Source organism: Taudactylus pleione, unplaced genomic scaffold, assembly GCF_031769625.1.
Source record: "Taudactylus pleione unplaced genomic scaffold, aTauple2 ptg000327l, whole genome shotgun sequence".
Taxonomy (NCBI): Eukaryota; Metazoa; Chordata; class Amphibia; order Anura; family Myobatrachidae; genus Taudactylus; species Taudactylus pleione.
In genome coordinates, this window is record NW_028284728.1 from 6,117,501 (window position 1) to 6,130,214 (window position 12,714).

The 12,714-nt window shown below is 52.3% G+C and overlaps 1 protein-coding gene across 1 annotated transcript; it reads right to left on the bottom strand.

Moving 5' to 3' along the window:
• Positions 1–3,966: 3,966 nt before the first annotated feature.
• LOC148509430 (carbonyl reductase [NADPH] 1-like) lies at positions 3,967–11,829 on the bottom strand. Its single transcript, XM_088443168.1, has 3 exons — positions 11,392–11,829; positions 6,368–6,475; positions 3,967–4,542 (listed from the first exon to the last, which is right to left on the bottom strand). The coding sequence occupies exons 1-3, from the start codon at positions 11,678–11,680 to the stop codon at positions 4,106–4,108; spliced, it is 834 nt and encodes a 277-aa protein (XP_088299294.1). The 5' UTR covers positions 11,681–11,829; the 3' UTR covers positions 3,967–4,105.
• Positions 11,830–12,714: the final 885 nt, after the last annotated feature.

Sequence of the window (12,714 nt, forward strand, 5' to 3'; positions counted from 1 at the left end):
GTGTAGAAGTGCGGAGCGCGGTCGCCCACCCGACCCGGGCCCGGGACTGGCCCAGGCCCGCTCGGCGCGCAGCTTCCGACCGGCTCCCTCCGAAAAGGACTCCCCTCTCCTCCTGCCGTGTTTCCATCTCGGCCGCCCTCGCTCTTTGTCTCCGCGGCTCGGTCAATTTCTCTCACGCCCCACAGCCGCGGGGACTCACCCCGGCTCTCTCTCTGTCGCTCTCACGGGGGGGCCGCCCCATCTCTCTCTGCCTTTCTCTCCGCAGGCCGGGCCACGGCCCTCTGCGTGCGGGCGCTACACCGTCGGGGCAACGGGCGGCGCACCGGGCCCTTCTCTGGGAAAGGGTCTGTTTCGCAGGTCGACGCTCGAGCGGTTCCGGAGAAATCGTGTGCTCCGCCGGGGCCCGGGGGTGAGCGCCTCGCCCGGGAACGAGGACAGCCTCCCCGGAAGCCCCTGGCAGTGTCGGATGCCTGAGCTGGGGCTGACAGACAGAGCAGACCACGACCGCCTGGAGTCAGACGGGGCCCGCCTGCCCTCCCGGTCCCCCCCGGTGAAAGGGGGTCGGAGCGCAAGGCGGACACCTGGTGGACCGGACACCCTCGTGGCGGAGGGGTGCCGGGCGCGCCGTGGGCTGAGGGAGGGTCAGGTTCGCCCATGAAACCAGCCGGGACCCCTGGGTTCCGGCCGAGCGATCGTCCCTCCCCGCCGGGACGCGGGGTGCCTCATCGATCGGAAGGGTGGCTCAGGGGCACCTCGAGCCTTCTAGCGCTGTGCCCCACGGATCTCTTCCTGGCTCTCTCTCTTGCATCTCTTCGCCACCTATGAATCCGCCCGAGGAATTCCCTCGGACGTCACGGCGTCGCTGCTGCGCGCCACCTTTTGCGGGGCGCCGGCAGATTTTACCCGACCTCCTGGAACCGGGTCCCGGCATCGGGCCCTTTTTCCCGACCTCATTGGGACTTCCAGAGGTTGCAGTTCCCCTGTCTGCCACCAGGTGGCAGTGCACCGCACGGAAGGGTCGTCCTCATTAAGCCTCAACGCAAGACCCACGGGGCTCCCGCACTGGTGGATGGGGCTCTCACCCCGGTCACCCTCCGGTTCCCTGCTCGGGCAAGCTCCGTCACGGCAACTCCCTCATGCTCCTGGTAAAGGGAGGGAGAAGATTCGCCCTGTTCAGCCCACGCAGGCTTCCATGATAGCAGAGGGGCCTCTCTGCCCTTTTACGCCTGGAGCCCTGCCCGGGTAACCTCAGACACAGAACCTCCCTTGCACTCTTGGAGCCATGCACTTTCAGCAGAATCAACCTGGGACAAAGAGTGCCCCCATCGATTGGAAGGGTAACTCGGGTGAAACTTTGGGAAAACTCGCGCTGTGCCCCACGGATCTCTTCCTGGCTCTCTCTCTCGCATCTCTTCACCACCTATGAATCCGCCCGAGGAATTCCCTCGGACGTCACGGCGTCGCTGCTGCGCGCCACCTTTTGCGGGGCGCCGGCAGATTTTACCCGACCTCCTGGAACCGGGTCCCGGCATCGGGCCCTTTTTCCCGACCTCATTGGGACTTCCAGAGGTTGCAGTTCCCCTGTCTGCCACCAGGTGGCAGTGCACCGCAGGGAAGGGTCGTCCTCATTAAGCCTCAACGCAAGACCCACGGGGCTCCCGCACTGGTGGATGGGGCTCTCACCCCGGTCACCCTCCGGTTCCCTGCTCGGGCAAGCTCCGTCACGGCAACTCCCTCACGCTCCTGGTAAAGGGAGGGAGAAGATTCGCCCTGTTCAGCCCACGCAGGCTTCCAAGATAGCAGAGGGGCCTCTCTGCCCTTTTACGCCTGGAGCCCTGCCCGGGCAACCTCAGACACAGAACCTCCCTTGCACTCCTGGTTCCCTCTCCGGGCCACCTCGCTCGCAGAGTCCCCATGGGTCTCATGGAGCACGGCCTGGGCCTCGTCGGGTGGGATAAGACCCCGCCCCGTCCTTCTCTCTTGCTCGCTCCTAACAATCCGGGGGAGGAATTCCCCCGTGGGTCTCGCCATCGGCGCTGCGCGCCACCTTCAGCGGCGACTTCCCCCTCTCTTCCCCGAGGCCTTGGAAGCGCCGGACGGACGCGGGCACCCAGATCCGACCTCATTGGGGCCTCCGCAGAGGGGAGTCGGCCTCCCGGGACCGCCGCCCCGAGGCCTGAGGGGCCAATGGGTGGCTGGGGAGGGGGCTCGGGCTCGACCGGCACGGTGGCGCCCCCCGGCGGACGCCTGTCGCCGGTGCAGCAGCACCCCGAGAAAATTTTTGGGAAAAAAAATAAAAATAAAACAGAGGCCGCCCATGAAGTAAAAACATGGGGAGACTGTAAGGTGGGGGGGGGGGAAAACCCCAGGCACCCCCTCCCACCCTGGTGGACACGTGGCGCCATTGCACTCCAAAAAAATATTTTTTTGGGGAAAAAATAGACACCCCCCCATGAAATGAAAACATGGGGAGAGTGTAAGGTCGGGAAACGCGCCCCCCCAAACCCACCCCCCCCCACCCCCGGTGGACAAGTAGCGCCATTGCACCCCAATTTTTTATTTTTTTTTCTAAATAGCCACCCATGAAATTAAAACATGGGGGGACACGCGCCCCCCCCCCGGAGGCCAAGTGGCGCCATTGCACCCCAATTTTTTATTTTTTTTTTCTAAATAGCCACCCATGAAATTAAAACATGGGGGGACACGCGCCCCCCCCCCGGTGGCCAAGTGGCGCCATTGCACCCCAATTTTTTTTTTTTTCTAAATAGCCACCCATGAAATTAAAACATGGGGGGACACGCGCCCCCCCGGTGGCCAAGTGGCGCCATTGCACCCCAATTTTTTTTTTCTTTTTCTAAATAGCCACCCATGAAATTAAAACATGGGGGGACACGCGCCCCCCCGGTGGCCAAGTGGCGCCATTGCACCCCAATTTTTTTTTCTTTTTCTAAATAGCCACCCCTGAAATTAAAACATGGGGGGACACGCGCCCCCCCCCCGGTGGACAAGTGGCGCCATTGCACCCCAATTTTTTTTTTCTTTTTCTAAATAGCCACCCATGAAATTAAAACATGGGGGGACACGCGCCCCCCCCCGGTGGACAAGTGGCGCCATTGCACCCCAATTTTTTTTTTCTTTTTCTAAATAGCCACCCATGAAATTAAAACATGGGGGGACACGCGCCCCCCCCGGTGGACAAGTGGCGCTATTGCACCCCAATTTATTTTTTCCCTCTAAATAGCCAGAAATGAATTTAAAACATGGGGAGAGCGTAAGGTGGGGACACGCGCCCCCCCAGGTGGACAAGTGGTGCCATTGCACCCCAATTTTATTTTATTTTTTTTCTGTCAGAGATCTCTTAAACACACACCCTCAGCACGGCATACACACCGACACCCATAAAACTCTTGGAAACGTGATTTTCAGGGACATGCCCAATTGCTATGTGGGGTAACAGGTACATGCCTCCTCTTTTGTCTCCAATGGTTTGACTCGTGGGGACTTCATTTTAGGTCCCCACTGTGCTAGATGTCCCACCGGTGTTGGTGTGCTGTCCACCCCAAGTCCCCAGAAAGATAGAATTGCAAGAGCACACACACACACACACACTTTCAGTCCCTGTAACTTTAGAGTAGGGAACATAGGGCCTGTGACTCCTCTTCTCTCCTTCACCCCATATTTAGTCCCTCTCCCGTCATTTCCACCTCTGGATCATCGCCAAGATAAGACTCTTCCCTCAAAAACACTTCATTCATATATCCTTAGAATTGCCTTTTGTTATCCTACTTGGATTACTTCTTGATATCCTTGTAACTGCTTTTTGAAAGTCTACTTTAATTGTGTTTATGTGAATTATGTCTTCCCTGATTGTCCTACCGCTCTGTACATCACCGTAGACATTTGTGGCTCCTGTAAATAAACTAGCGATAATAATAATATTATTCAGGTAAAAAAAAACACTTACTATTTAAGCAGATTAACTCTTTATTTCTACACAAGAATGACAAGGGCAGGTAAACTCAATATATCAGATAAGTGCTTCTATAGATTAAGGCTGAAGGTTTGGCAGGTTGGGATTTCACAAAAAATGATTGAGACTTTGCCTCTACCATGCAATAACTTTCTTTTCACTGACAATTTCTCCATACGGTGATTTAGCTTCCGGTGGGAGGAGAGCCAGATACACCGGTGTCTCGGCACCTTCATCTGGAGACTTGGTAGCATTGGGACCAGCCATGTCGGTCCTCACCCACCCTGGACAGCAGGCATTGAGGATAATGCCCTCTCCCTTCCTGGTCTCCTTTAACCGACGAGCTTGGATTCTGGATAACACCGTCACGCCAATTTTGGTGACGCCATACGCAGTGTTCGGCCAGCCTTGTTTTTGGTGGTTGCCCTTTTTGGCATCTTCGACAAACTTCTCCATGAGCCTAGCCAGCTCCTCCTCTGTGATGGTGTCACTGCGGAATTGTTCCTGTAGTTCTGGGCTGCACTTTGGTAGGTTCATATAGCTGACCATACTGGACACGTTGACCACTCTCCCTAGAAGAACAAGACACACATAGTCAACAGCTAAATAGATACAGGACAGCACGAAAAACATATGTGCTCGGAGCTTAGTCCTTTGTACACCCAAAATCCCAAGTTGATCCATAGTATGGCAGAGGCACATCTTATGCAGTAAAGCGCACACCCTAATTTGTCTTTCAGTAGGACCTGCTAATTATACACCAACAACAGAGGCGGCCATTGGGTGGGCTGAGCTAATATTAGTAACCAATCAATTCATTATGAACCAGTAGCTCATGAATATAGGCCAGGCCTCATGAAAATTATGTGGGCACAATACAATAATGGTTAATACAGAAAAACAACACTCGTAGGGGTATATTTTTACTAAAGTGCGGGTTTTTAGAAGTGGAGATGTTGCCCATAGCAACCAATCAGATTCTAGCTCTTATCTTCTAGAAGGTGCTAGATAAATGTTAAGTAGAATCTGATTGGTTGCTATGGGCAATATCTCCACTTCTAAAAACCCGCACTTCAGTAAAAATATACCCTTTATAGTGGGAGAAAGAAAGTGACCACTAGAGGACACCGTTTTCTGGGAGTGCAGAGGACAGGGTCTGCGTCTTCCTACGTAGATTTCCTGGCCCCGGCTATGGAGCTGCGAGGGGCAAACTGAACAACTTTAGGATTACTCAGATGGCCGACGGTCTCACAGAAGATCCGATTCTACGTCTTGGAATGCAGCACTGGCATCTGCGATGCTGGCAGAAGGCGTATTTTCTCCTTACGGTGTTGCACATCTCAATCAGCGCCCAAGTCAGTAACAGACATTCCAAGAATCAACTTCTAATGAGTTGTTCTGACATTCTAGAAAATTTAGGGGTGTAGAAAGAAATGTCTTATCCTTGGATAATGGGCCTGATTCAGACCCACTCGCAAGCGCATAGCGCTCGTAAGCGGATCGATGGTTGGCCAGTGCGCACACGCAGCGTGTGCGAGCCCTGGAGCTTGCTACAAAACGGGGAGGCTGTCGATGTTGATCTACAGCTCGCCCCGTTTTGTAGGCGGGGAGGGGGTGGCTGGACAAACGGAGGCGTTCCCGAAGGAACGTCTGCCGTTTGTGGGCGGCCCTACTGACATAATTCGTGATGTCAGTAGTGAACTTCCTGCCCTACCACAAGGGTCTCGTAGCAAGCCCGATGGTCGAGGTAATCACGACCATCGCCAGGCCGCTCGCAAAAGCGGTGGGTGGTCACCCACAGCTATGCGAGCGGCCTGGAGGCGGATTTTTTTGCAAAAAATCTGCCCTGATTCAGAGCGAGTGCTCGCAAATAGCGAGCGCCTCTGAATCGGGCCCAATGTACGGGAGCCTCACTTCATCCTACAGATAAGGCCTCACCGGCCTACGACACTACCAAATGCTGTAACACAGTACACAGCTTATATCTTTATCATTGCGATACAGCACAGGTGCCTGAACTAGGTATGTATTCATGTTATGCTCAGTTACTGCTAGGTGTCTTACCTATATACTCTTCCTCAGTCATGCTCAGTGTCTGAACTATATACACATTTACAGAGCCGTAACTAGACTTTTTTGGGGCCCTGTGCCAGAGTGACACATTTATGTTATTTTCAGTAACTGTTATATGCCTGATTTATGTACATAACAAGCAAATCTTGTCAGAAGGGGGTGTGACCCCGTGGGCCAATAGGAAACAACAAGCTCCGTGCTTCCTATTGTTCCACATGATCACGCCCACATAGGCGGAGCGCTCTGCACCGCCAGCTGCCCGTTTTATTACGACACAAGTAATTTATGGCATTGAACGGTCCATGACCACCGCAGTAAGCTCACCGTTTGGTTTAATTAGAGGAAGTAGCTCGTTACAAATGTCTCGAGTGCCAAAAAAGTTTGTTCTCATGGTTACCTCAGCCTGGGTACCAAACGGGGTCGTGTCAGCAACTGGGAAAACACAATTGTATTGCAACATCACCGATCAAGTAATCACATTGCTTCTGTATTTAATAAAGAGTTATATTTCATCTTTACTGATCGAAGTTACTATTTAGTAAGTCATACAGGACCTCCTAACCCAGATTACTGCGCTGTTCCACCGATAATTGTCAGCCTATACCTTCTTTTTGGCATCACATACAGAAAGCAGGTGCGTATTTAATCTTCCTGCTGATATTGTTACACTGGTACCTCGCAGGAATTAATCCATTAATCCTGGAAAAATACAGAGAAATGACAAAATGTTAAGTCTCAGGTTCCCTACTGGAGTTGTAGGTATGTTCAGGCATGGCTGCGGCTTTATGCTACTGCCGCGACCGTTTCTAAGCCTCCTTTGCACCTTCTAATGGGGCCCCGCCCACCACACCCACTGCACCCATATTATCTAAAACTCACATGTCCGTGGTCCTGCGCCAGGTGTCATTTTTCCGGCGTTCTGTGCACGCGCAGTAGACTCTGGGCACACTCTAGTGCCCAGAGTCTACTGACTCTGTGGTAGCCGGCCAGCTGCGTCAGTCGGCTGCTCGCCACCGGGGAGAGAGGAGGGGGCCTGACGCGGGGAATGCACCCCCTCCTCTCTTACGATACCCTTGGGTGCGCTGTCAGTTGCACCATTGAAACTTGCATCAGCCCTGTTGCAGTTGCAATTACTGCATCTGAACATAACGTTCTAGGTCAGCCTTACTCCATCTTTAGACGCAGTCGCCGTTAGCGACACACCAGTTACCTCCCCGGAACACCCAGTTTTTGCATCCAAATTCATTTTGCGACTCCGTGCACTAACCATGGGCAGGCATGCGCAGGGTGACTCGGATGCACGCACAGGCTTAACACACCGCCCGCTAGCGACATCGCCACGACGTGCAGCTCTAAATCATGGCCCAAAAAGACAAAGTTACTCTTTCATGAAGGCAAAAGCGGCAGCACTGATTTCAGCCATCATTTGCTCATAAGTATATAATAATATTCTGTTCTGTACTATTGTTACACCTGCGATGCCAATGATAAGTATTAGGGTTATATTACACCTAGTGTGTATAGGAAAGCTGGCAAAGATCAAGTTATATTATTAGTCAGTATAGTCCCAGTATTACTACATGCGATTAGGTTTTACTATTTTGTTCAGGGGTTAGATAAAGAAAATTGTTGATTTGGGACATACAGGTTTAAGGAAACCGGTTGGAAATCTACCAGAGAGCTGGAAAGAAGCAGGCTGTGTTACTTACCCCAGCACCTACTACCCCCCCCCCCCCCCCCTTACAGGTGAGCAAGTATTACACCAATTACCAACACAAAGAGCATTCTATTGACGGCTGTAGGGAGCAGCAAAGACCACACCGAGTGCAGACCCCTAAATCTCTGGTAGTGTTACTGTGATGTAGTTCACCAACACCTCACCCTGCTCCTATCTCTGCCAATGACCACAAAATATCCAGGGGTCTGATGTGGCCATATAGTGTACTCACCCCTTCCTGTGGTTAGTCGCTGTCTCTGCCTGCTGTAGTGGAAGCCCAGCTATGCCAGGACGCCGTCATACCCACTAAATGGCTGTCAGCAATCTGATTGGTGGGGTGCCGGCAATAACAACAGGGAGATACTGACAATCTGTTTCTGAGTGCTAATATGGCCTCTCCTTTAATGGTCTCCTGGGAAAAGGATGCTGTTACATCCACTCTCCCCCTCCCACATTATCAGCAATGTAAGGGGGGGGCTATAGCTGGCATACCCCACTGCTAAAGACTTTTTCCCCCGTAGCCAACCCTGCCCCTCATTTCCTTCAGTTTGTGGGCACTCACCTGGGATTTTATATTCATCAGACATACTTGTCCTTGACTTTATACCATCCCTGGGGCAGCATGGATGGCGTAGTGGTCAACAATGGCGTTATTGCCTCACAGCACTGAGGTCATGGCCCATCTGTGTGCAGTTTGTATGTTCTCCCTGTGTTTGGGTGGGTTTCTTCCAGGTGGACCAGCTTCCTCCCACATTCCAAAAACATACTGGTAGGTTAATTGGCTTCTAATCACAAATTATCCTTGTGTGTGCCCATGTGGTAGGGAATATAGATTTTAAGCTCCACTGGGGCAGGGTCTGATGTTAGCAACTGTAAAGCGCTGCACAATAGGTGCGTGCTATATAAATAAAAATGGGATGTAGTCAGGAAGCCGACGGTCTAAATGCCAACCGCCGGCTTCCCGGCTGTCAAATTTCGGAAGGTACTAATGACAGGCATCGAAATACCGACACCTGTCATTAGACCTACGCCGGGAGGGTATGCAATCAGGAAGCCGACTGCCTTAATACCGGCAGCCGGCTTCCCGACTGTCATATCCCGGCGAGGGTGAAATGCCGGGCGTCTAGATGTAGACGCCCGGCATTTCCCCGATGCCGGGAGACCGGCGCCAGGCATCCCGATCGTAGTGATGCCGGGCGCCGCGAGCGGACAGCCGCGGGGGGGGAGGGTTAGGTTTAGGCCACCCGGGGGGGGGACTTAGGGTTAGGCACCCCCCCGGGAGGGTTAGGCTAGGGGTAGGGTTAGGCGGAATGGGTATGAAATACCGCCGGCCGCATGGCCGGTGGTTCGATTCCCGTCAGCGGCAGCCCGACAGGAGCAGAGTGAGACGCAGCGGAAGCCCGACAGCGCTGGAAATCCCGATCGTGGATAGGTAAGTATCCACTAACCTAACCTAACCCTCCTTAGGGGTGCCTAACCCTAACTTCCCCCCCAAGTGCCTAACCCTAATCCCCCCTCTAAGTGCCTAACCCTAACCACCCCCTTCCCCGCTGCCTAAACCTAAGTCCCCCGGGGGGGTGCCTAACCCTAAGTCCCCCCCGGGGGTGCCTAACCCTAACCCTCCCTCCCCCTAGCCTAACCCTAACCCTCCCGGGGGGGTGCCTAACCCTAAGTCCCCCCAGGAGCCCTAAACCTAACCCTCCCCCCCCGCGGCTGTCCGCTCGCGACACTCGGCATCACTACGATCGTGATGCCGGGCGCCGGTCAAATGCATTTCACCCTTGCCGGGATAAGACAGTCGGGAAGCCGGCTGCCGGTATATAGGCAGTCGGCTTCCCGATTGCTTCCCGGGTTAGGCACCCCTGGGGGGGACTTAGGGTTAGGCACCCCCCCCCGGGGGACTTAGGTTTAGATGGCGGGGATGGGGGGGGCGATTAGGTTTAGGCAGCGGGGAAGGGGGTGATTAGGGTTAGGTACTTGGGGGGGGAGGTTAGGGTTAGGCACGGGGGGGGGGAGGTTAAGGTTAGGCACCCCTAAGGAGGGTTAGGGGGGTTAGGTTAGACAATACTTGCCTATCCACGATCGGGATTTCCAGCGCTGTCGGGCTTCTGCTGCCGGGATCTCTGCTGATGTCAGGCTGCCGCTGTCGGGAATCGTATTTCATACCAATTCCGCCGGGAGCCCCCCGGCATACCGAGCAAAGGTAAGTTGGGCAGCCGCGGGGAGGGGGGAGTTTAGGTCTTAGGGTTAGGCACCCCCCCCGAGAGGGCTAGGTTTAGGCTAGGGGAAGGGGGGGTTAGGGTTAGGCACCGCCAAGGGGAGGTTATGGTTGGGCACCGGGAGACTTAGGGTTAGGCTGCGGGGAAGGGGGGTTAGGTTTAGGCACTTGGGGGGGGAGGTTAGGGTTAGGCACCCCTCAGGGAGGGTTAGGGGGGAAATAGGGTTAGTTATACTTACCTTATTAGCGATCGGGATCTTCACCTCTGCGGCCGGCGGTAATACATACTACACCGATAAAATAAATAATTAATGGATCCAGCTAGAGAGATAATAGCTGCAGCTTTAGTATCTATTCCAAGAAAACAAAAGGCCTAGTTTTCATTTTTGGGCAAATGGCATCCACACAAAATACTGCAGGTATCAGCAATATCTTCTCCTTGTCTCGTTTTAAACTAATAATTATAGTAATATCCCTTTATCTGAATTATAAATGTTACCATAATATAAGTCACCATTGTAGCAAACTTACTATTAGGAATCGGTATAGCCGCCGGATAAAATACTGATGCCGGAAGCCCGAACGGTCTACATACCGGTAGGGGCTGGTAAGTACCCTAACCCTCCCCTCTCCCCTCCTAACCCTCCCTTAGGGGTACCTAACCTTAACCTCCCCCCAGTGGTGCCTATTCCTATCCCCCCTTCCCGCACCCTAACGCTCCCGGGGGGTGCTTAACCTTTACCCCCCTCCCAGTGGTGCCTAACCCTAACCATCCCCTTCACCTAGCCTAACCCCCCCACCCCCCTGCACAGCTTACAGCTAGAAAACCCGCTTACCTTCGTTCGGGGTGCCGGCCGTCGGGAATTCGGGATGGGGCTAAAGATAGGCAGGGGGATTTCGACGCTTACCTTTAGTCCCGAGTCTGGCTTCCATTCTCAGGATTCTGCCTGTCGATAATCTAGCTACATCCCTACCAGCACTTATTTCATGGCAATAAGCAGATTTTTTGGGGGTTTTCACAGCATAAAACTTTGTTATACAAATACGTTTATTATTAATAGAAAAAGAAGTGTCAATTATTAGTAAATAAGAATAATGAGATATAATAAATTGCAAAAGTCAATATCATAACATTCCGCTCATATAAAGGCCCCCATACGCCTACCGTTAGGTTGCGAAATCTTGCAATCGGGAATGCCATCCCGCGGCCATCGATGCTCCACGATCCATTGGAGGATCGGTGAAATTCTCCATGTTAAATTTCACAATCATATTTTGATCGTGATCGGCAAATCAGTGAAAGACACTAGTGACATGTATTGCAATATTATTAACTCATTAACTGCCAGGCAGTCCTGTAACACATGGCAGTATAGTGCCTGGGGTAAGACGCCAGAGCCCAGGGGGACATACCTTTAAATGCAATGCCAGCATTATTAATGAGGACATCCAGCCCCCCATACTTTTCCTTCAGGAAGTCGCGCAGAGCCCGGATACTGCTCAGGTCATTGATGTCCAGCTGATGGAAGAGAGGGCACAAGCCTTCCTTCTCCTTCAGTGCCAGGATAGCTTCCTCCCCCAGCTGTGGGTTCCTGGCTGTCAGATACACGTCTCCCTGGAACTGCTTGCACATGGCCCTCACTACAGCCAGACCGACCCCCTTGTTGCCCCCTGTGACTACTGCCACCCGTACCCCAGCCATGCTGCCAGTAGTGGAGACAGTCTGCAGCGTGTGACACTGGCAGAGACACTAAGGATTGTTATTAAAGCACTATATGCACTCACAGCTCCTCCCTATAAGGCTGGGCCTAGAGGCAGTATCACTCCCAGACAGAGACAGCAAGTAAATGTACCCCCTCCCTGTAACCAGACATGCTCTCTCCAGTCACTCCCATAACTGTGCAATACTCCTGCCATCTAGTGGTCACAATAATAACTGCTGCAAGAGTCTTTTCCTAGTACTGTACATAAAGTGGGTCTGACACACAGTTAGCAGCAAAGCACAAAAAAAAATAGGAGTAATGGTGCATACACACGGTCAGAGTTTTCTTCAGATCTGAACGATAACGATTTAAAAAATCGTTCAATCATTCATATCTGAAGGAAAATCTAACATATCTGACATGTTTGAACGAAGAACGATGCGCGTTCCCGATGGTCAGATAACGATATCTGACATCTGATGTGTTTGCAGTCAGTTTTGGATGATTTCAGTCATTTTAATGCAGTCAAAAATCGTTCGTAGTTCAAATCGTTCAAATCATTGGTCAAATCGTTCAATCGTTCAGTCGTTCATCTGACACATCTGACCGTTAAAGCTGGCCATCCACTATACAATTATCTGTCAGATATCTTTCCAATCTGGCTGGTTGGAATGAAAACCTGGTAATGTATGGGAGCAAATGACAGTGGATCATATGGTTTTAAACACTGAAAAAAGGACAAAAAAACAATTTGTGTGTTTTAACCAATTTGTCTGAACGACCATATTTGGCTATTTTCCAGTGTTTGTGAGCAAATGGACGACTGTCATTTGCTCCCATACATTACCAGGTTTTCATTCCAACCAGCCAGAAAGGACAGATATCTGACAGATAATTGTATAGTGGATGCCCAGCTTTACTTTACCCTTTGGCGGAACCATGTCACACTGCAGGTGGGGCAGATTTAAAATGTGCAGAGTGGTTTCTTTAGGGTTGGGTAGGGGTGCGCCCCAGCTCAAATCTATTTTACAGT